This window comes from Antedon mediterranea, chromosome 6 (assembly GCF_964355755.1).
Source record: "Antedon mediterranea chromosome 6, ecAntMedi1.1, whole genome shotgun sequence".
In the NCBI taxonomy this organism is placed as follows: domain Eukaryota; kingdom Metazoa; phylum Echinodermata; class Crinoidea; order Comatulida; family Antedonidae; genus Antedon; species Antedon mediterranea.
Window position 1 is genome coordinate 16616408 of NC_092675.1, and position 25983 is coordinate 16642390.

The 25983-nt window shown below is 33.0% G+C and overlaps 1 protein-coding gene across 2 annotated transcripts; it reads right to left on the reverse strand.

Annotated features, from left to right (window-relative positions):
• Positions 1–558: 558 nt before the first annotated feature.
• Positions 559–23893, reverse strand: LOC140052666 (histone-arginine methyltransferase CARM1-like). 2 transcript variants are annotated; one of them, XM_072098336.1, is made up of 12 exons: positions 23761–23893; positions 14921–15043; positions 14045–14157; positions 12997–13101; positions 8245–8355; positions 7644–7821; positions 7339–7429; positions 6670–6751; positions 6052–6227; positions 5443–5580; positions 4596–4834; positions 559–3361 (listed from the first exon to the last, which is right to left on the reverse strand). In XM_072098336.1, the coding sequence occupies exons 1-12, from the start codon at positions 23891–23893 to the stop codon at positions 3084–3086; spliced, it is 1767 nt and encodes a 588-aa protein (XP_071954437.1). In that variant the 3' UTR covers positions 559–3083. The 2 variants fall into 2 exon arrangements, with proteins under 2 accessions (XP_071954437.1, XP_071954438.1); XM_072098337.1 differs by having other exon boundaries at positions 3314–3467.
• Between the last annotated feature and the right edge of the window lie 2090 nt (positions 23894–25983).

Genomic DNA, 25983 nt, shown 5'->3' on the forward strand with positions numbered 1-25983 from the left:
TCACGTTTGATGCGCAATCATAACAGTACTGTACATACATTTCTATGCGAGAAAATTTATTCTATTTAAAAGTCATCGTTTTTATTTGATTGAACACTTAAAACTTGTTCAATGTGTTGTCTTTCATGATCAATAATACATATAAGCATTATAATTATTTTAAAAAGAGAGAGACTTTCATTTTAAAGACTACTTACAGGTTAGACCATGGAATAGCAATGGCCTATAATAACATCACAAATTATAGCCGGCTAAGCGCCTATAGCAATCCTCCCCTGATTGCATTACTACTTGAAAATAGCAGTGTAGATTTATGAATTATAAACAGTGGCTAGCGTAGAAACCCTTGGTTTAGGGACCCTAAGTGGCCCTCAGTTTTTTCTGCCCTTTTTTGTTCCACGCCCCTGGCTATAGCCGATTATGAAATCTTATCTCCAACCATCTATAAAACCTACCCTGGATATCACTTCACTGCCATCTCAGATCAGTTGTCAAGGGCAGCAGTATGTACCAGTTAATGCCTTTATAGCTGCATCAACAAATATAACACTAGACAGATTTTATCATTTTTACCGGGTAAATTTATTATAAATAATGTCAAATTACACACAATAATGCCAGAGGTGTACACCTCATTGATCTGCTGTTATAACACAGCCATGATCCATTCAGTTCTGTTACTACACAAACTAAATAATTAATCAACTAAGCAATTTTTACAGCAAATTTGTGTCCCATCCTTAAATTGTATAGATTTAGATCCAAAAAGACATAATTGCTCTAATTTACACTACAAGAATTTTTTTTTCACATTTTTGTTTTTGTATTGATAAAAATTTAATTAATACACTTTAGCTACTGCAAAGCTTTGCTCTATGTGTAAAAGAAACACTGAAGGAAAAAATGTTTTCCTATCGAAACAAATTCTATACATGGACCACTCATTACTTTTTCCGTCACTCCAACAATTAAAAGTAAAAATAGTGAACATATGCCATAAAATCAATTTGTTGTTATTTCATATATTGAGATCTAAAAAACATACTGTATTTACTGGACATAAATTGTTAAAATGTTATACACTTTTTGTTGGATTTAAAAGATTCTTGGAACAATAAACATTTATTTAAACATAATTGTTTTATGTATTACCTAAAAGTAATTATGTAATTAAAAAATTTCTAAACCACTTTTATAGAAAGTGTCGTCCAATAAAAAGGCACACCACAAAATCATCACAACCAGCAAGAAAATCGAGATCAATTTGATGTTTTAAATATCAATAATGTACAAAAACAACCTTGTAAGGAGAATTTGTATAATATGTAAATAATAGTAGTTATTGATCAACCCATTGATAATATTAAACCATTTATAATTACACTGTATCATATACTGAATCATTATTTTCAACCTACCAAACCATATTAATATAGTTAGTTCATGGAGGTAATACCACACATACAGTTAAATGTACCATTAATTAATATTTATTAAATTCATTAAACATTTTAAATGGCAAATTTATAATCAAAATTAACATGCTGAAACTGGAACCAGATTATCAGCTTTATTTCCAGTATCGTATGTGCTGCCTGTATCAATGTTAGAATCTATGATACAGGCATCACATGTAAACACATGAAATGTTGTATCGCAGAATTTCCCTGATACTTTACAAATTTAGATACTATACAGCACCGAGAATCGGCTGTTCACAGAACAATCAAAACTTGGTTTTCGTTGCAGACAGAAAATAGCGACCATTAATGATTTAATTGAGCAACTTTAAACTTGATAGAAACTAATTAAATAATCTAAACATTTGTAATCTATATAAAAAATTCTCATTTCACCATTAACCACAAAACAACCTTATTTGGCAGTGCTAATCAATTTCATTCTGTTTACAAATTCAAAACCTATCAATTATGTGTGGTCTACATGCAATTTTAACGTTAACAGGACTCGCATTTAGCCGACGTCGAGTTGTGGCGAGTTGGGTTGAATTACACTGAGTTAACCAACGCAACTTAAGCGTAACTCAACATCGACAGGAAAACAGGCTTTATTGCATAGCAAGCTCAATTCCATTCAAACCAAAATTCATTCATGAAATTATAATTTAATTTTTAATAATCTGTAACCTACAACTCATCATTATGACTACATATTAAAATAATAAATACAGCAACAATTATGCATGTATTGTATCAAGGTCAATTAAGTCCAATAGGTATTTCCAGTTTTTCTATTGAAGCAATGTAATTAACATAACTGGTTTCAATGAATCTAATAGAAATGTCTACAACAAAGAATAATTTTACTTGTTTTATTTCATTTCGGCACACTTTACAGTGAGTACATAATTTTCTGATTACAAGCTAAGACCTAACTAGTCTTATAAAAAGTTTAGGTAGTGTATTGCCAATAACCCTAATGATCCTGATTGTACATTGTGGCAGAGCAAAGATTTGTAACAAAAGACACCTAAAGCTCTTCACTATCAAACTAGTTTGATAAAACAAATTGTGATGTGCCCAAATATGATAGTGATAAGCCCAAATATGGTAATGACATCATCATGTCCATATATGGGCACATAACATTTTTTTGTCACATAAAATGTGATAGTGTAGACAGAGCTTTAGGATTAGAAGCAAGCATGTTAAATTCTTAACCATCAAGATATAGTACATATAAATGTTATTGACATGATGTTTATTATTTACAAAGATTAAATTAAAAATCATTTATTATTCTTGTGTGTAAAATTAGATTGGTATATTATTTTTATGAAATTCAAAAGGTGTGTCATTGATAATTACATAACTTCTGTATATACAATGATTTGTATTAGTTCCTGATTTTGTGCAACCTAAATTTCAGATATGTATGTAGAATGCATATATACTGCCATTTGTGTTATGTAACAAATGTATAACGAGATATGATAGGGTCATATTTAAAAGATATAGAATTAAAATGTCAACTATTTTTTGGATATCAATTTTCAGCATTTGTATTTAACTATCTATCAAACCAAACAACAATCTACAATGCAATGCTGTCAGTAGCATTAGTTACCATGGTGCATTCTGTTGATCTCTAAACCAATCAGAATCAGTGTTATGTTGAACCATTGCAGAAGATCCATCTTGGAGATACTGATTGACATCTGTCGTGGTGACTTGTGTACGTGTGCTTGATAAATTGTAGGGAGAAGATTGCGGTGCCGACTGCTGCTGAAATACGACGGAGCCCATTTGGATTCCGACCGACGATGGTATTTGAACCGTTTGTTGTAGATGGGTTGCTCCACCAGGTAGCACGCCAGGGTGACTGATAGGATCGGAGTTTACTGTTGCAAAAAAAAGCAGAAAGGCAATGTAGGGTAGTTGACCCCTTGAGCCTTACAAACGCTGCGCTGACTTATTATCCTACAGTTAGCACATCACATCAGTGACCTGTGTGATGTAAAGGTAGAAAGTAGCACTATTTAGTTGTTGGCGTGTTATATTTACCTACTTACTTTTACCAGCTTTACTTGGTTAAATACTGTTATTTTTATTTCTTTATATATTATTTTATATAATAGTCAATGTGTCACATATCTAATCTAAATTTATTTTATTTCAACATAATTTACATCTAATACATAATCTGAAGAAGCTCTGTTATAACTTCTTGACGTATAAAGACATTAGCATCCCCATCCCCAACATTAGCAAGTTATTTATGTAATTGCCTGTGTATAGATAAATAAAGATTATCATATTATTATAATTTATTTAATGTTCATTTTGAAATATTTAGCTACAGAGTCATTTAAATCTTCATAAACACAAACTTATATTCGGCTTTCCCCATAATTTATAAGTTATAACTTCTTGATGTATAAAGACATTAGCATCCCCATAATATATTATAAGTTATTTATGTAATTGCCTGTGTATGGATAAATAAAGATTATGTCTTAATATTAATTTATTTATTGTTTACTCTAAAATATTTTAGTTACAGAGTCATTTAAATCTAACCTAAACACAAATTTATATTAGGCTTTCCACATAATTTACATACTACTTAATCTGAGAAACTTCTTGCTGTTGTCATAATATATTACCCACCACTATTTTAACTTATTACATGGGTTTGTTAATTTGGAACAATTATTATTTTAAATATAAATGTTAAATAATCTAAATTATATCATAAATTCAGAGTTTTATTTATTAATTTATTTCAAAAATATTTTACTAGGGTGATCCATCCAGCTAAAGCTGATCATTTAATTAGGGACAGTCAGATTTGTTATAAATGTAGGATCTTAATTACACAGTTTGGGTTGTGGTAAAAGGCGAGATATAGCCCATTCCAAGCAAATCAGTCTTAATTACACAGTTTGGGTTGTGGTAAAAGGCGAGATATAGCCCATTCCAAGCAAATCAGTCTTAATTATTATGCTTTGATGTGACTTAAAACACATCAATTGTTTTCATTATTTATTATATTGGTGATATAAAGTGTTTAAAATAATATTAATAATGTATGAAACCAATATAACAGAAATCATATAATACATTATTACTTACCTATAGGTATAAGATTTGATTGTATAACATTCATAACATTGCCGTAACCATTGACTACAGTTGGTGAAACTTGCAGCTGATTCCAATAGGAGTCACTGGGGGATACAGTCTGGGTGGAAGGAGGTGGAGCAGGCTGCTGACCATTGTAATGAAAAAATGGGTTCTTTAGGTCCAAACGATTCGTTGATTTGATATTGGAATCTTCAGCCTGCAACTCCATATCAATATCATAACTTTGCCTAAAATGGATTTTAAAAGAAGGACTTGCTATTTTGAATACCATTACCAGGTTTTTGGGCTCAAACTTTGTGATGGCATAAGTTTGAGCCTGTCTGTGCCATATTGATCGAATTGGATGTAAAGCCATTGGTCCCATACAGTGCATGCTAAAGAAATTAGTACACTATTAAAAAAGAGTAAAGTATGTGTGCTGATCTGGGTAGACGCTGCACTGCTGGCTGCCGTGGGTTTGTAGAGGGCCTAATCGGAAGTTCTTCAGTATCCAGTTAAACTTGAGGACGATAATAAATACCTTTACCTTAACTGAATGCAGTCCCCCAAAACCAGACACCCATAAAGGCTACCCCATAATGTTACCCGGCAGACTCCCATTTTTATTAACTTTAAGTGACCCCCAACACACTTGAATAGTCAGATATTGGTACCTAGCTCATCTAACCAAATGTCTCTGTGCTGCCGGTCTACTAGTTTGACAACAAAAATGTGATGTGCCCAAATATGGTAGTGATATATACATCATGTCAGTATATGGGCACATCACATTTTTTGTCACTTAAAGTTTGATAGAGCTTTAAATCAAGTTAAATTTGCTTCAAAATGATCCTACCTCTTGTTTGCTACCATGCTAACCTTTCCTCTTAGCTTTTTACCAGCTTTGATGAAGATTGGTGCTTTTAGTAAACAGCGTACTTGATACCAATGAGTCAGTGGTTCAGTTGGTGATGTTGATAACCATGTTGTATTTCTATCAACAAAATTAACAAAGTTAAATATAACAATTTGTACAATTTATATTATAATAGCACTAACCCGAAATATGTTATCTCTACCTAAACTGCATGACCAAACTTTTGCCATTTGAGATGGGGAACCTTGTACTGTAATTCCCCTTATGGCGGACAACCTTTTTCCCAGATAATGTATTTTTTAGACCAATTAAATTAATAAATGTCACAGAGAATAGATGGCATCTGTCCATTGGACAGGAAACTGCCAAAGTATACTCCATTAAACATTTCTGTGAAGAGAAGCTATGAAAAACAATTTTGCCATATAATTTAAAATAATTTAATGATGTACTTAAATTTAACAGTTAAGATACAGATTTGTTTTGGTATATAAATGAAATTATTCTTATTCAAATTTTAAAAGTTCATAACATCTTATTTTGAAATACAAATGATTTTGGAGGCAAATTCAAAACAGCTCCACTTACGTTGTTCCTATAAATGCAATATCAAACCAGAAAGCCAAGCCGTGAACAGGTCCGGTCTGGTGAGCTGTAAACTCCAACGGAATTTCTATTCTATGAAGATCAGTTTCATGGCTTTTTAGAAAGTCCACTTCATACTTGACTGATTTGGCTAAACATATCCTTATATCAAATGTGTCCTATAAAAAAGGATTAACAAATAGTAAAGCTATAATTATAAATATATAGAGATAAAAATGTTAAAGGATCATGTGAATATTTGTCTTAACAAATAATACAGTTTGTTTACTCTTTAACCTGTTTATGAAATTAGCCAGGCTTTTTGTGGGGTAATCATACACTTGTTTATTACAGTCACTGACTCCTATACTTTTACATTGAAACAAAAAACCATACATTATTGCAGTAAAAAATGCAAGTCATTACTTATTTATGTGACAAAAAAATGTGATGTGATGATGTCATATCACTTCCATATTTGGCCACATCACACTTTTTTTTCCAAGCTAGTTAGATAGTGTAGACAGATACTAAGGCAAAGCACATGTTGTCACTGAGGAATTTTGGTTAAATGTACCCTTCATATTCCAAAATCACAATCAGCATTGCAAAATAACCTACCACAATTGGTTGCCGTAAATATTCCTGAAGCGCTGATTCCCGAATACTTGTAAGATCCACACCATGGAATGATTGCTGATACCTGTAGTTATCAATGAAATAAAATACTTATACACAGCTTCAACTTTGGGACTAGGATATTCAATTTCAATGGGAAATGTTTTTACATATAAAAGAATGTTAATACAGCATTCAGAAAAGGGACCTGTGGCCGTATTCACCATTCACACTTAGGCTAAGGGAAACACTTACCCTCAAAATTAAACAAATCTCCTATCTAAGTAAAAACAATTTAAGGGAAATATTTATTGAGTAAAGTGAAATACTTAGTATTTAAAAGAACATCTTACTTAAGTGTGATTGGTGAATACAGCCACTGTTTCTATTGAAAAATTGTGTTCCTCAAAACTAGTTATATAAAAAAGAGATAAAATTTGCTCTAGCAAAACCGTTTTTAAAACCAATATTTGACTACAACAGGATTGCACTGACATGACAAATGGAATGGAAAAGGAAGCTTGATCTAAGGTAACATGGAGCTGAACAAATGAACAAGAGAATGGGAAAGGCAATTATGGATGGAGGCAGAAGCAATGGCAAGAAACAGGCAGAGAATAATGTTATGGCCTAGTGAGTTGAAACTTACACTAATTATATGTGATAACTTACCAAAAATTTGCTTTGTTGAACTGTTCCATATAAAGGTTATCATCTGTGAATGGGGCAATGTGCAGGTCTCCTTTCGTTGGAAACATTTTGCCTGAAAAAGCAATATATCATATTAAATACAATATCAAATTTATCCTGTCAAAAATAGTGATAAGACCAAAAACAGCAGCAATATACATTTTCAATTGAATATTTAAAATGTTGTATTTGTATCTAGCTTATGTTGATTAGCGTAGATTACTAGAATGCTTGGCAGTGAAAACAATTCTGTTGTAATTTGTTTCGAGTCAAACCCTATTAGTTACCTTCTGGTTTCAGCCATTTCTTTGCATGTAGATAACTTTCCAGCATCCTTTCATTGAAAAGCATATATCCCATTGGTTCCGATATTATGATATCAACCGGTTCCGGAATATCCACTTCCTCGACCTTACCAGGAATTACAATTATCTTGTCCTGTAATTTATTGTTGTCTACTAAAATCTACAAAGCAAACATTTTACAATATTAAGTCCACAGTGCATACATCTATAGAAACTTGATATAATAATTCAATTCACCTAAAGACTAGATTCTTATAATTTGATGGAAAATTGTGGGTCACATGACATTCAATAAATATTCCATTGAGTCCATACAATATAAAGAGTGAGTTTTTCATTATGAGTGCAAATTTGTTGTATTCAATCATGACCCTCCAAATAAATGACAAAAATCTACTTTTAGATGTTTTATAAATCAAATAACAAATGAATTTTTATATTCGTGCAATAGATGTTTATTTTTACCTTATGAAAATATTTGTACCATACACATTCATTACTTGTTTTTTGTTATAAAAGATCAGAATATTTTTTGTATATGTAATACTTTGGGCATCTTTTTCTGAGCAGAACACGGCCTTACCTTTGTATATTCTGATATGCTACTTGCTTCTATAGCATACACTTTAGCTGCACCAGCTTGAATAGCAAAGAATGATAGAATTCCTGAACCAGCTCCCACATCCAACACAACCTGACATATACAACAATTTGTTAAAACAAACAATACATAACTTATTACTCCTTACAGTACTCTACCACATGAAAGTACAGCTATGTATCTAAGTATAAATCATACTGTAAATTATAGAAATAATGCTCATATTCCGTTCCGTATTTTTTAGTTGTATGAAAAAATGTCTGCCGGGATTCGAACCTGCAAAGTATACACACAGCCTAAATTTTTAATTCGCCCAACGAAATACCATTTTAAGACCTTTATGAAGTTTAAGTTTTATTCACTCTTCACTTACTCTAAAAAAGCATCTTTTCCACTAGAGCTATTTTAAGATCTTGCTACCTTAAACCTTATGTTTCTTTTGCTATATAATTAATTTTATTATTCATTTTGGGGTGACATTGTACAGTTTGTAACACAAATTGTTAACGAATAATTTGTTTGCTTGTAGATTAAAACTAACAAAGCATCACCATTGGTACTAATGGAGGAGACGGACTTAAATATTTGATTCTTTGACTTACTCATCAGTATCTATATATAAATTTACAGAAGGAAAAAATTCGGTAAATTGCGCTTTACTTTTAGAAATTTTACTCGATGGTATATGAAGTTGTTTCGTACTTTCAGTACTGATTTTAACAACCTGAAGTAACCCTGCTTACTAATTAAATTGAGTTAGATAATTAGTTATTGACAATTAAAACGAATTTAGGTTCAACAATTTGCCCCAAATAGGGGTGTTTTCCGATCTTGGTATACACTGTCTAATGGATGTCCATCTTGAAAAATACCCGCACACAATAAAACGAGGATGCTTCACGTTTTTCTATCTCCTCCTACGATAATTGTTTTTAATAGCTGAAACCAGTTGATCAACTCGAGTACAGCATCATAATAATGTTGAAGACAGGCCGATTTTCTTTAAAAATAGATAGATTTAATATACGTTTATACAAATGTATGCAAGTGTGGCCTAATATAAAGCTATTCAGTGTTCAGTTTTCCCTCAGGCATCGTAATAACACAAAGGCAACAGAAATTCAAACCCTTTTTTCAATCTGTGCTGCAGAGGTTGGATATAGGTAATGAGCTGGCGTTTTCAGTTGCCCATGTATGTACAATCAACTTCATTATTGCAGTTCAACCACCACCCACACCACCACCCTCCTCTCAATGGCATGAATAGCGTTGTAAAGCTAGTATAGCCTACAGTACGAAGGATCACATGCCCTAAACACAGACAACTTTGGTGGGTAGGAACAAACTTAAGTATGAATTGGCTCTAAGAAACAATTGAAAACCAAAATTAATAGGTTGTCAACTTCGTAGCTTATCTTCTTTCTGTGACATGCAAACTCTAGAAAAAAGTAGAGCTATTCTAAAAAATATTAACCATGCCTTGTTCAGTGATTTCGAGCTCATGCCTCATGGGCGTCGCGTCGATTCCCGGCATGTAGAACAAACCGGAAAAGGAATTTGTTTTTGCCAGTGGCTATCCCGACTCTTAAATTCTTGAACCTTGACTCTTGTTTTTTTGTACTGTGTATCGCGATATTTTGTATATTTTGTTAGATCATTTTAATCCTGATCTTTTTATTTGAATTGCCCCGTGTGGGATGATTAAAGAATTTTGAATTGAATTGAATTGAACCAGCAGGCCTACTAATTAAGATGAGTTAGATAATTATATATTGACGATAAAAGTAAATTTACGATCTGACACTTTTTTACATTATATAAACACATACAAATAAATTTTAGTACTGACAGTTGCTTCTCAATGTTTGTGTAGCAGGTCACTCACTCTCCTGGAATTCATGTGGTTGGCCATATTAACTAATGTAGACTATAGACCTGGGCTGTAACCACTAAGGTGTCAACTCCTAATAATTAAATGCCTTATTCTATGGAATTGGTACAGTACAGAAAGAAAATACTGCAACTTTACCTACGAAGTAGCTTCGTAGACAGAACGTAGGCTACGTTGTTGGCTTCGTAGGTTCCATTGTTTGGCTTCGTAACCTCAATAAACAACTTTCAATGAGCTACGTTCTGAACTTCGTAGGGAGTTCGTAACCTAAATAAACAACCCTACGATGTTCTTAGTGAAGTAAGGTGTGAAATTAATGTGTTAAATTTAATTGGCGGAGGACAAAGTTGTAAATTAATAAAAAATAAATAATATTTTTTAATCGTAATATTTTCCTTCGTGCGTGTTTACCTACTCAACGGCAAATATAAATTTCCCACGATGTATAACGTAGAGAGAGACACGATCCAACACAGGTGAACCGCAACGAATAGGCCAACTAATATAATAAACATAATATAGCGAACGTCCCATCCAGAAACGATGCCGAGAAAAAAAGATCGTAAACAATTCATTCTAAATATAGCATCAGGACGTTCAATCGGTCGCTCAAAAAGACTGCCGACAGAAGACCGTAATTAATACAGACCTAGTTTTTTTTTTGGTCACATGGCATGAAACGCGATACTCTCTGCTTACCGCAATCTCTCACATGTTTTTTTTTACTCAGTACGAGCTCGACGAGAGGGTGGCTACCGTCTGACGACGATAAAACAGTAATTAAGATCGTGTACCTGGATTTTGTGTCACATGACATGAAACATAATACCCTCTCTACTGTGCTGCTCAGCTAGCTCACATGTTTTTTCCCCTCCAAATTCTGGTCGGGCCTTTTTCTTTATACATGTCGTAATCATTTTAAAAAAGGCCTATTTATGTATGTTAAATCTTAATATGGAATATATATTTATTTTGCATATATTTTGTTGGTGTCCTAGCGTAGGTGTCGTTGTTTTTATAATTCGCTAACCCAACAAGGTAGGAATAAATAATTTATAGTGTAGGCCGCCGAAACAGGCTAGGCCTAGCCTCGACTCTCTCTACGTGAGCTGAGGTCCACACGGCCCGATGTCGTTTCATCGGCGGATTTCCGTCCAAATTAGGATAACCGATGCGTAGGGCGGCTACAAAAATTGACCTACTATCTTTAGGTAGGATTTTAATTAGCAAACAATACATTGTTTCTTTGCATTGTCCATGCTTCTACGAACCACCCTACGATCGAGGCGTAGCCTAGATTTCATAACAATACATCGTAGGCTACGAACAATACATCGTAGGAGAGAACAATACATCGTAGGCTACAAACAATACATCGTAGGCTACAAACAATACATCATAGGCTACAAACAATACATCGTAGGAGAGAACAATGACCTACGTTCTACCTACGATCTACCTACGAAAGCCTACGCGTAGATACGAAGCAGTAATTTCTTTCTGTACTGTATCTAATAATTACTTGGGTATGATCTTAATGGATATACCAGCTCTTGGGAGGGGATGAGGAGGGTAACTGAACTGATAAGTCTGTAATTAACACTTGTAGATTAACACAATGTGGAAATAACTGATAGCTACAACTTAATCACTTTCTGTGTACCTGTATATAGTGTAAATAAAGTACCATTGAGAGAATTTAATAACAGTCTGTGTCATTTATATAAAGAGTGCTACATTTGTATTAATTACCTCCGCCAAGGAGGTTATATTTTCAGCACTGTATGCGTGTGTGTGTGTCTGTGAACAGCTGGTGGCCACAGTTTTCATCCGAATCTGGCCAAATTTGGCCACAATGATCTATGCCCCAAAAGCTCGGACGAGTTCGAATTTGAGGGCAACTAACAAAAAACTATTTTACTGCCTAGAGACCACAGTTTTTATCAGATTCTCACCAAACTTATCCATAATGATCAATAACTCATCATATAATTGTGGTTAAATTTTGAAGGGTCAGGGTCAAAGATCAAGGTCCACAAAAAACAAAAGAAATACAAAAATAATAATACAAAAAAAAAACCTCAGTGGGACTTAACCAGTGATCTCAACTGTGAGAGGCTGGATACATAACCATTACACCAAACTCTCATCCACAACTTTGTAGTGTGCAGTTAGCCTATTTACACTTAGAACTAATAAAAAAAATGTTAAAAAAATATATATATTTTCCGGGGACATGTTATGTAGGGGAATTTTACAGTAGGCGGAGGTTTGTACACTCGAAGTACCCTCTAGTTAATAATGTAATTACATAAAAATATAAACGTCCGTTGTTGTGTATCGTTACATGTACTGTACTATTTCAATCGACTATTATAGTGACAGTTTCAACAAAGTATTAAATCACAATGTTTTACTGTGTTTAGTGGTATATTATTTGTAAAACATGAAAACAATTAATATTTCGTTACTGAATGGATAAAGAATATATTTAAAAATTGTTCATCTTTGCACCCATCTTCTTCCCCATTCATCAACCCTAATGTTACATACAAAACACAAATTAAGTTTGTTTAAATTTGACTCAAACAATTGGTCTCATTTTGTGACAAGTTTCTCTTTCGGAAGTAATTCCCAGGGTGCTAATTTCAATTTCAGAGTACCTAAATCACTGTGTCTATTTATTCGTTCCTGTACCGACATTTGTCCTGCGATACGTACATTTTTTAAAGCTGAAAATTACTATGTATTCGAGAATCATCTATGTGCACGACCTAGATGGTACGCGAGCGAAGCAAGCGCACCATCTAGTAATTATAATTAAAAGATATTATTTCTATTACCTTATCCCTGAAATCATCATAATTTTGTAATATTGCCTTTTGATAAGTGGACGTTCTTATATAATCTTGCATCATGTTTTGTTGTTGAGATAAGTATCCATAAAACTACAATAGAAAGACAAAATAACATTACTAAAAAAAATAAACACATACTATCAAATAATCTTTTTTAAAAATTGTATATAAGATATTACATCCTGAACAAAACCACAGTGCTTATTAAATAATTGTTTACAACATTTCAAACTAAATTATAGGAAATACAGGATTAACAAATATACTTGTTTGTTTTTTTGGTAGCAAGCATTGTTTGTTTATTTAGTAGCATTGTTTGTTTATTTAGTAGCATTGTTTGTTTATTTGGTAGCATTGTTTGTTTATTTAGTAGCATTGTTTGTTTATTTGGTAGCATTGTTTGTTTATTTGGTAGCATTGTTTGTTTATTTGGTAGCATTGTTTGTTTATTTAGTAGCATTGTTTGTTTATTTGGTAGCATTGTTTGTTTATTTAGTAGCATTGTTTGTTTATTTAGTAGCATTGTTTGTTTATTTGGTAAAGTTATTTGTTTAATTGGTAGCATTGTTTGTTTATTTGGAAGCATTGTTTGTTTATTTAGTAGCATTGTTTGTTTATTTGGTAAAGTTATTTGTTTAATTGGTAGCATTGTTTGTTTATTTGGAAGCATTGTTTGTTTATTTAGTAGCATTGTTTGGTTATTTAGTAACATTGTTTGTTTATTTGGTAGCATTGTTTGTTTATTTGGTAGCATTGTTTGTTTATTTGGTAGCATTGTTTGTTTATTTAGTAGCATGGTTTGTTTATTTGGTAGCATTGTTTGTTTGTTTATTGGTAGCGTTGTTTGTTTGTTTATTTGGTAGCGTTGTTTGTTTTGTTTATTTGGTAGCGTTGTTTGTTTGCTTTCCGACATCAGGAACGGTGAACCCTAGGTTAGGTTTACTGCAGTTCCACTACTGCAGTTCCACTTCTACTGTACAACTAACCAATCCATTACTTTACATTACTGGCTTTTGGACATGTTCCGACTCACCTGAAAATATTGTACTGCCGATGCCCCATCTGTCCTTTCATCAAATAAACTCTTTTCTGCATGTTTACTATTGAATTGCGCACCTTTCACTATGTTTTGAAACCTTGAAGTTTCTATATAAACAAAAAAAAACATAAAGTTCAAATAATATTGGTTAAGTCTTTAAAACATTTAAATAATTGTATAATTCAACTCTACAATGGTATATTAATGCACGTACTGTACATATAGTAATACGAAATGTGAAAATATACTGTACAATATGTGAAAAGGGACCAAAATGTTCTTGAAATCAAATAAAACTTCTGAAAATATCTAGTTAATTAGAAAAAGTCTTGATTTTTTTTTGTGCTGTGTTAATATGCCCTTCATGCGATACAATGTTTACTGTACCTAAGGAGCATGCTTACATTTTAGACTTAGAACTTTTAATTTCAAAGGCTTAGGTCACCGAAATGTTATCATTTTATCATCTAAATCTTACAAACTAGGCTTTCTTTATCTTGTTGTTTTTGCTACAGTACTACTATACACTGAAACAAGTCTTTTTTAGTAAAAAAAATTGTACTATAATTTTTTCCATTGCATAATGTGCAGAGTTTATAGTTGTTAGAACATTACATTCATCCCTGTTTGTATATATTTGAATGAAAACTAAGCAAATTATCCTACTGCACAGTGCAGTACAGTATTTATACATATTAAAGCAAGTCATGTCTATTTTAAACTTGATTCAAAATTATTTATACTGTTTGAATATAAAATGGACATGAATCGTGTTTGAATTATGCTTAATAAAATAAGTTAACTACAAATTTTCTTATAACACAAAAGACAAAACAATTTAGATGATTTGTGATAAATCAGTTTACTTACCGAATTCCGTAGGAAAACCTATAATCACTCCATTATTCTGGGTGTTAACAACGTATGTTAACTTGGTTGATTGACAACATTCAGTTTCATTATCAAGTACAAATTTAAGAATTGGTTGAAACTCTGGAAAACGCAAATGAGAGAATACTCTATCAATGAGCATATAAACAAGTCTTATATTTTTAAAATGTCTATTTAAAATAAATAACTACAGTATGTTTTTTTAGGTATTATGCACTTAATATTAATTGTATCACCCAACATACGACTCCCGGTAGAGGTGCGCCATGGATCATTTAAAAATAATTATTGACGCACTATATCATAAACAACGGTAAACAGTGAATCAAAATGGGTGCATCATGGCAAGGCATATTTTTTAGGCACGGGTGCGTCATAGTATTCATAAGGTACAGTCTGACGCACATCAAACAAATACAAATTCTTTGTTACTAGTTCTTACTTTGGTAATGTTACTGAGATATATTGTTCTAATGCTTTTTTTTAATATGCCATTTGAATGTCAGTATAATAGTTATTATTCACTTTGACAAAACATTTGAAATTATTTGTACCTGAAAAGCAAAAAATAGTGAAATTACTGTAAGTCTAGATACTGTAGGTTTTCGGTTAAATCCAACCGTTTATTTTGTCTTTTTATAAGTGAAAGCATTAACTTAATTTATTTTTTTTTCTACGCAACTTTATTAAAACTGCGAAATGGCCTAGTCAAAGTCTTTTTTATTAATCATCATTTTTTATGATTGTAGGGAACATTTTTTCTCAAAATAAATGTGAATACTCTTACAAATAGTGAGGCTGATGAAAGGTCAAAGCTTTTTTTTTTATTAATCATCACATTTCATGTTTGTAGGGGACAATACATTTTTTCTCATAATAAATGTGAATACTCTACAAATATTGAGGCTGATGAAAAGGTCAAAGCATTTCACATGAACACAGCAAGATAAATTAGTTAGGCTTTATTTATTATTATTATGCTTTCTAGGTCTTTAGTAATAGATTTAAGATTCTTTATTGATTCAAAATTGGAAATTTGAATTTCCTATTGCAATTACTATATTAGCCATAAAATACATTAAAAACACCAAAATTGCTTAAAATAGATAAAAAGAGTGCTAAAAAAAGAACATTAAAACTTTAAAATATTTTTAATCCAATCTGCAATCTTCCACAATATAATATAGCACTAAGCCAAAATTTGTTCCTCTATCTCCTCTTTAACCGCAAGTCCGATACTACAGTAGCGTCGTTTGAGCTGGGGCACCATTTAATTCCCCTTTATCCATTAGTCTACTGTATAATTACGCTGTGTTCGGTAATCCTCGGCAAATTTCCTACATCACAATTTGATCATTGGCAATAGAGCCTGTAGCACATGTGATCAGCGCAGTGCTGCTGTACACCATTTCAAATGAATCTCACAGGCAGTAAGTACAATATTGTATGCTTGCTTATGTCTCTACAGTACCTCTGCAAGAACATTCAACCACATTCAACTAAATCACTGTTTTCCAGTCAGACATTTTTTATCAACATACTTTGGATTTTACAAAACATGAAACTATGTAATGCAGGATTATGTCCAATACCAAACATGAGGACGGAAAATGACTGACATAATAATATTCATCAATAAAATAATAAACGTCTATATTACACAAACAAAACAAGAACAAACATACAGATATTAAAAATATTAATTAATATACCGTACTGACGCGGGTATAAGCCCATACTCGGGTATAAGCCCACCCCCGACTTTTGACTAATTTTCATGAAAAATGAGGCACTCGGGTATAAGCCCACCCATTAATTCGAATTAATGTCGTAATACATTATTTTGTATTTGGCGACGTCCATACACAGAATACACCTACCTTTGATCATAACCAAGCTAGGCTAATATACGCTAGGCCATATGAGGCCTAGCGGTCCTGTTTTGTTTACACTCCATCGCGGTCGAAGATCGCTTCACACTCGACGCTACAAGTCGCCAAAACGGAAAACCACTATTTGGTATCGGCTGCCATAAACAAGCTTATTAAATTTCTTTGGTACATTTCTATTTAACGAACATTGTATACTTGCTTTTCTGCTTGATAAATTCTTGTTAAATTGATGTTTAAAATAAGATATTATACGATAAATTACAGGAACTATAAGCTTAATTTTCCGACACTCTACACCTTGAGTATTTAGAGGCAACGTCGTACACGTGAGGGCGCTCGCTTGCATGGTGGAATACACAGTGTACACGTGCTGTTTTTGACGATCTGCATTTTTGGATCCTCGGGTATAAGCCCACCCCCCAAACTTGACGTGATTTCATGTTCGAGGGGGGTGGGCTTATACCCGCGTTAGTACGGTATTAACAAGATTCTGTTTTTCTTGTGATTGCTTGTTTTTCAAACATTCTTTTTATAGTGATAATATTATTTGAGATAACTTTGCAAATTTCTATTAAAAATTGCTTGTTTTATAATAAAAACAAAATAGACAAAGAAATATAAAGAAGAATACCTTTCTTTTAATATAAATGCTGTATAATTATGTACCTTAGTCTACAGTATACATCCATTTACAGATTTGTGTATACTGCATTATTATTGTGTACTACTGTATCTATTTTTGAAATAAGGAGGCAAAGAGTATTTACTCGTAAAGTCTGCCTCCTCTCAGTGTTTATGTGTGTGTCATATTTTTGCTTGAAAGTGGTAAGTGTTGGGCTTGAAACAATGTGATAAGGTAATGAGTTCCATGTGTTAATACATAGAAACAAAGAAAGAAGCTCTACTAAAGGTAGGGTTACACAGCTTAAAAGGATGACCTCGTGGAAAATGGCCAGCAGAATTTTGGAAAGTAAAAAAATCAGAAAAACAAACATTTTCAAGACCATGAACAATCATTTATGTTTCAATCATGTCACCTTTACTACGTCTACCTTCGAGTGACGATAGAGCCAACCTAAAAAGCTGTTCTTGTGCAGAAAGATTTTGGAGTTTTGGCACTAAACTTAGTTGCACAATTTTGAACCTTCTCAAGTTTAATAATGTCCTTCTTTAGATGCTCGGTGACCATGATCTGAACAGAAAACTCCAAAATACAGTAGGATACAGTTTTGTATAAGGCAAGAAACATTTCGGAATCCATAAAGGATTCTAGTACTAGTGCTGTACAATATAGACCTACATTGATATATATAGGCTAGGCTATTTATTGTACTGTTTATTGTTGTACTGCTTATTTATCTAATAGGAAACAATTTGTTGAAATAAAGGCAGGTAAATAAAAAAATATGGCTATTGCACATGGCGTCCCCCAAGGGAGCATATTGGGACCTTTGCTGTTCCTAGTGTACATAAATGATGTTGTTTCATCATGTGAATTAAAATGTAAAATGCTGCTATATGCAGATGACTGTGCCATCTTGTATTCAGACCAAAACCCTAATACTATTTCGGCTGTACTTAGTGCTTCGTTAAATCTTTGTAATAAGTGGCTAGTTGATAACCGACTTACAATTCATCCAGGTAATACTGAATGCATTCTTTTGGGAACTTAAAACCGATTAAGAAATGTTTCGTTTTAACTCAATGCTCTTGAATGTGATATAAAATCGACAGAGTCGGTAAGGTACTGTATTTAGGTGTCCAGATTGACCAACAGGCTTCAGGAAATCTGATTGCCAATTCAGTAAGGCGTCATCTACAAATTATTTCAGACCACAAATCAGCGTCCAGACGCGTTTTCTATTGTTTACGCCAATATGCATGTTCGACTATGGCCCCGCCCCTATATACCGCTGACTGCACATTGTTATACTGTGTACTGGTGTTAAACGCGCTACATACAAGTGAATTCACTGAGAGCGTGTGATATTAAATTATTATTTACAACCGGCAGTAAGACAAACAAATCAGTACAGGTATACCCTTTTACCGCCGACAGAGTATGTAAAGCGCAAATTTTCGTTTCTATTTATTCGCGACCTTTTATTTTTGCGATTTTATTTTTCTTGTGGTAAAGAGTGAATTTACCACATGCAAAAACGTTAAAGTTAACTTTTGGAACATGGAATCACTCAAACTATTGACCTACAGACAGTACAGAAAGAAAATACTGCAACTTTACCTACGAAGTAGCTTGATCGTAGGCTACGTTGTTGGCTTCGTAGGTTCCATTGTTTGGCTTCGTAACCTCAATAAACAACTTTCAATGAACTACATTCTGAACTTCGTAGGGAGTTCGTAACCTAAATAAACAACCCTACGATGTTCTTAGTGAAGTAAGGTGTGAAATTAATGTGTTAAATTTAACTGGCGGAGGACCAAGTTGTAAATATAATATAATATTTTTTAATCGTAATCGTTTCCTTCGTGCGTGTTTACCTACTCAACGGCGAATATAAATATAAATTTCCCACGATGTAAACGTAGAGACACGCGATCCAACACAGGTGAACCTCAACGAACAGGCCAACTAATAAACATATTATAGCGAACGTACAGTCCATCCAGAACGATGCCGAGAAAAAAAGATCGTAAACAATTCATTCTAAATATAGTATCAGAACGTTTTCAGTCGGTCGCTCAACATTTCGCTCAAAAAGACTGCCGACAGAAGACCGTAATAAATACAGACCTAGTTTTTTTGGGCACATGGCATGAAACGCGATACTCTGGTGGCTGCCGTCTGACGACGATAAAACAGTAATTAAGATAGTGTACCTGGATTTTGTGTCACATGACATGAAACATAATACTCTCTCTCTAGCTCTAAACTGCTCACATGTTTTTTCCCCTCCAAATTCTGGTCGAGCCTTTTTCTTTACACATGTCGTAATCATTTTAAACGGCCTAGGCCCTAGGCCTATGTTAAATCTTAATATGGAATATATATTTATTTTCATATCCTAGCCTAAGCGTCATTGTTTTTATAATTCGCTAACCCAAGGTAGGAGTGTTAAATAATGTATAGGCCTAGGCTAGAGCCTAGCAGGCCTAGTGTAGGCCGCCGAAACTAGGCTAGCCTAGACTTTCTTTCTCTCTGCATGAGCTGAGGTTCACAGGCCCGATGTCGTCTCATCGGCGAATTTCCGTCCAAATTAGGATAACCTAGGCCTAGTCTCAGATTTGTTGGTTCTGTGAAATGATACCAATGTTGTTTCACCATACAAGCAATACAGACGGGTTTTAATCACTCAGACGCGTTTTCTATTGTTTTACCTACTAAACAGCGAAGACGGGTTTTAATCACACAGACGCGTCTTCGCCGCGATTGGGTAGCTCATGAATATTCATAATAGATCGTTAATGAGGTTCAGCATTGGACAGACGCGTCTGATGGGTTGCAAGTTTTCAGACGCGTCTCTGTGGTCTGAAATAATTTGTAGATGACGCCTAATATCTAGCGCAAATAGCCGTAAAAAATTTATGTACTGTACAGACAGTGTCCAAATATCTTGATTTTGGTAGTAGGAAACTTCTCGAGCTTCAGCTCTAATTCAGTCTCTTTTTGACTACTGTATGCTTTCCCAGCATGGTATGACTCTTCTCAGGTACACAAACACAGGCTTCAGACTACTCAAAACAAAATATTCAGATTTATTACTCAATCAGATTCGAGATCTCATGTTGGCCAATCTGAGCTGAAATCAATCGGATCTGAACGTCACAGAAAGAGTTAAGTTCAAATGTTTATGCAATGTATATAAAATTTTTAATAATTCTGCCCCAATGTATCTACTTTGTTCATATTGTTGATTATCACTCTAGAAGGACACGTAGTGCCACAAATTTAAATTTCAATAATTAAGGGCTGCGAACAAAAAACTTGTTATTACAAAACTCAATAAAAGCCTGGAACGCTATACCATTATGTTAAAAGTAATATTTCATTAGAAAATTTTAAATTGGAACTAAAAAAGCATCTCCTCAACATTTAATTCTCATGTGCAATAAATTATAAAAATGCAATAAATCAATAATTTTCTGTAATCTGTAATGAAGAATAAATATAAAATAAGTGTAAAGATTAATTAATTTTTTTTACTTTTAGCGCATTAAATCTATATTTGTATATGCCTCTTATACTAAATTAGGAATAAATTCAGAGAAGTGTAATTTAAAATTGTAATTTTTAACTTTTAATATTCTATACCAATTTTTTTAAGGATTCTAATGTCATGTTGTAATTTGTATGTTATTTTTATCAGTTTCTTGTTTTTAGGACCCAAGTGGAAATGAGTTTTTAACTTTTCTTGGTATTCCTTGTAATCAAGGCCTGTTTTTCTATTTTCTATGTATTTATTATATTTTATTGTTTTTTTAACCTTGATTACCAAATAAAGATATTCAAATTCAGGTGCCGTTTTCGGCCACCTCGACTTATATGGACTATACCATTATTATGGTAGGGGTGTGGTGTATTATGTTTTATGTATAGAAGGGTGTCTATTGAATGGGAAGACAATACAATTGTTCTGTTATGTAACAATACAGTACAAACTACTGTACAAGAAACAATACAGAACATCAAAAACTAGCAAGCATGCACTTTTTAATAAGGCATGTTATTACTGTATTAGGCACTGTGTTACGCAATGCCAAGATTTTGTAACAATTTTAGGCCTATGTATAACTTACTAAATACTATATATAAAAACTAACCTAAACACTATAGTATAATCAAAATTAAAACATATTAAATACTATGTTATGCCTATCTTGATTTCAACACATTAAATTTTAGTACAATCGGATTCGAAATTAGAAAATCTTAAATACTAAGTAGATAGGTAGATAAATCATATTTTTTATTTGCAAGGGATAAATCTCAACATCATGGATTTCAAACTGGTATCGGTAGACGAACATAATTGAAGATTCATTGAGATAATTATATGTTTTTTGTTTGTTTTACCTCACCAGATACATTTACATTTAATTCTAAGTGTAAAACGAATTAGATACAGAAACACAATTCATATTCATTGACATAATTATATGTTTATTTGTTTTACTGATTACTGATACATTTACATTTAATGTTAAATGTAAATAAATGAAACGAATGTAGATACAGAAACCAAATGGTAACAGATTCATTAACGTAATTATATGTATGTTTTCTTTAGGCCTACTGATCACCTGATACATTTACTTTTAATGTTAAATGTAAATAAATGAAACGATTGTAGATACAGAAACAAAATGGTAACAGATTCATTGACGATATATATATATTATGTACAACGACTCGGCTATAGTTGGATACGATTATTCTCTGTACCTTTCTGAGATTATTCGATTTACCGATTATGGCAACAATTTTCTTGAAATAAACATAAATAAACGAAAGAAATAAGAATTGATTTTCGAAAACATAATTGGTCTGACAGTATACATTACTTAAAGGAAAGGAGGCAGAGATTGTTAACAATTATAAGTATCTGGGAGTAGTGTTTGATTAAAGCTTAAATAGGTGGACATGTTGATCATATAGTTAATAAGTTAATACAAGGCTGACTGCTTGAGGAAACTCAATTCTTTGGGGTAAAGCAGGATATTTGTACTATAGAATGTTTTACTAATCAGTGATGTTCTATTTGGGGATATTGTATGTTGGGCTGGGAATATTTAGTAAGTGAATGTGGGGATCACCAAATTGAGAAGGTGCTGGGAGCGGGGAAAGTATAAATTGGCTTGTTTATGCAATTGCTTGACTCGTTCTACAGCGAACGGCTTGCCGATGTATTCCATGCTATATTGAAAGACATGAATCATCCTCTTCATTGCGACATTATCAGCTCCGTTTTGCATTCGTTATTGTAACGTTTTGATGCAAACGTTGTTCAATTAGAACATGTAGGCCTATTTCTACACAGAACGTTTAAATACGTGAAATGTTCTGTGTTTTCTGGGAACAAAATGGTACAGATTCATTGACATAATTTTAATGTTTATTTGTTATCGTTAGATAAATTATATTTTTTATTTGTAACTGGAATAAAAACTAATTTCTTTATAGGCCTATACTTTCTGTATCCGTAAAAAGTAGGGAATCCACCTAATATCCATATTAGGGAATGATACCTAAAATTTATATAGAAATAAAGAGCCATAATATACTGTATTAACTTGAAAGCGGAAATAAATTCTACAGCGTGTAGGGCGTAGTTGTTTTCCCTTTGTTGCTGAAACATAATGCACTAAACAAAAGAACAAAAGCAGCAGTATTTTAACACATTAGCACACTCAAATAATAAATGGGACACCCCTATTTTCCCATCTTTTTATAATGGTATAGTCCATACAAGTCGAGGTGGCCGAAAACGGCACCTGATCCTTCAAATTCAAAATTTTAAAATGTTTAAATGTTAGTATCTTGTGATGTGATGGATTTGTGGTATAGTCGAAAACTACTAAAATTATGTTGCACAATTGTTTGTGGAAGGCTAGCCTAAGGAGGCTACTGTACCACTTAATTAATAGCCTGGGCCTGCTCTTTTCATTTTTATAAAATTTACTTTTTGCATAACATTTGTTAATTTCCCAGCAGGATATTGTTGAGCTTTTGTGTTGGAAAGGTTCAGGTCAATCTTACAAACTAATCAGTCCTTTTTTAGAAAAACGACCTAGCTACTGAAAATGCTAGGCCTAGGCCTATTATGTCTTAAAAGTCAACATATCACACACAAGGCCAGGGCGTGCAGACAGTACCACAACAAAGAAAGTTGATGGTTTTAATGTTGGGCAATAGGCCTAACATTGAAGACAGTCCTAGGGCATTGTTTTATAAAATACCTAACAACTTACCATCGTATATTGTAACATAGGTTTTGCGGTCTTCTGTTGTCACTTCTAGTCTTAATTTTTTATCAGATCGTCGAGAAATTTCCCCTTGATCTGTGAGCGATCTCAACTTTACCTCGTCAAAAACGAGCGCCATATTGAATCGTAAAAAAATCGCAGCGTGTGAAAGACATAATGTGCGCATGTGTCAAACAACTCAATGGCAGTTACTAAAAGATGAAAGCAACTTAACTCGACGTGATCATCCTGGAAGAGTAAAACTTCTATTTTTTATCCAGTCCGGGTATCTTTTTTTCCCCAAACTTATTCTTATTTGTGTAGCGCGTTTCTGTTATATAAAACATTCATGATATTTTGTAGTTTTCTGACATCTGAACTTGTCCTAATAAAAAGCCTATTTAAGATTATATAATATAAAAATAATAATTTAATATATAATTCAGCTAATCACAAAATTGAAAATGGAGGCATTTTCAATTTTAGTTTATTATTCGTGTCTTAAATAATCTCTGTGCAATTAGCGTTGGTTAAAATATCATATCTTAGTATACATTATGACAAATGTATACGTTTGAATAAAATTCGGAAAAGGTCACGCCTAATACCATAACATTTTTTTTAATTCATGACTGACAAATAGGTCTATTCAATATTTTTCAATTATTACCATTCGGTCCAATGATGTGTTTTGCCCGACAGTTTACTGGTCTAGACTATGTTATTTTGCATCTCTGTGACAGATAAATCGTGATATGTTGTGTGGATTATTTTGTTACAATCGGAATCCTGAAGGTGCCGCAAATTACTATAGGTCATTATGTTAGATGGACGTGTTGTTGAATGATTATTTGCATATACCTTAAGCATGTGAAGATTGAAAACATAGCTTAGACAATAAGTAATAATTTTATTATTTTCTCAAAATGTATAGCCTATTGGCCTATGCAGAATTTCATTTTGTTTTGACAAAATTCATCCCACACGGGGCAATTCAAATAAAAGGATTAAAATGATGTACGAAATATACAAAATATCACAATACACAGTACAATATAATATGCAAGAGGGTCAAATTTCAAGATGGCCACTGGCAAAAACAATTTCTTTTCCGGTTTGTTCAAATAGTAATGATAATGAACACAATTGTCGTCACACTGAGAGTTTGAGATAATGGACATTAAATGATTTGCATTAAGTAAATTTCCAAATAAACTGAATGGGCCTATACTCAAATCACACAGGGAATTTATATTTGATCTCGATCTAGAATTCTAATTGAAACTAAACCATGCAGTGCGCGTGCTCAAATTTGAGTTAGTGTTTACCGACCGACCAACCGACTGACATATGAGCGTTGCGGCACGCGACTAAAAAGGAAGAATATAAAATAATTTATTGATACAGGTAGAAGAGGGCCCAAGTTTTAAGCCTATATTGTAGTGAATTGTTTGTATTCAAAAATTGATCGGAACAAAAATTTGGCACCAGTGAAGCACAGTGATATAAAATAGAATAAATCATTGCATTTTAACATCTTTTCGTATGTTAATACACCCTATTGAACCCACAAATGTGAAAACAACCACAAATGTGAAAACGCATCATCCACAATGTGAAAACAACCATAAATGTAAAAACGCGTAGGCCTACCCACTATGTAAAAACGCGTACCCACACTAATGTAAAAACAGCGCCCACAATTAATGTGAAAACCGTCATCGCGCCCAATATGATACCGTAACGCCCACAATGTCAAAAAAGAGATACCTTTTCGCCCACAAATGTATAAATAAAATCAGTGAATTATTTCTATTTGAGTGTCACTGTGCTCCACTTGCGCCAATTGGGTCCACTTGAGCACATATTAACATAATAATGAAATATACAAATTTAGTGACTTTATTTCTATATCATTGTGCTCCACTGGCCAATATGGGTCCACTTGAACAAACTTATCAGTGTAATAGCATACGACTAAGATAACATTTTAGTGATTTTATTTCTATTTTATATCACCCTGTGCTCCGCTCGTGCCGATCTATTTTATATCACTGTGCTCCCCTTGTGCCAAATTGGATCTAGGTCCACACAACTTGAGCACAGTGTATTAACATACGAAATATATAAAAATGAGTGACTTATTTCTATTTTATATCACTATGCTCCCCCGGTGCCAAATTTGGTCCACTGGACCAGTTACTGCCTAGTACTATTTCTAAGTGGGTC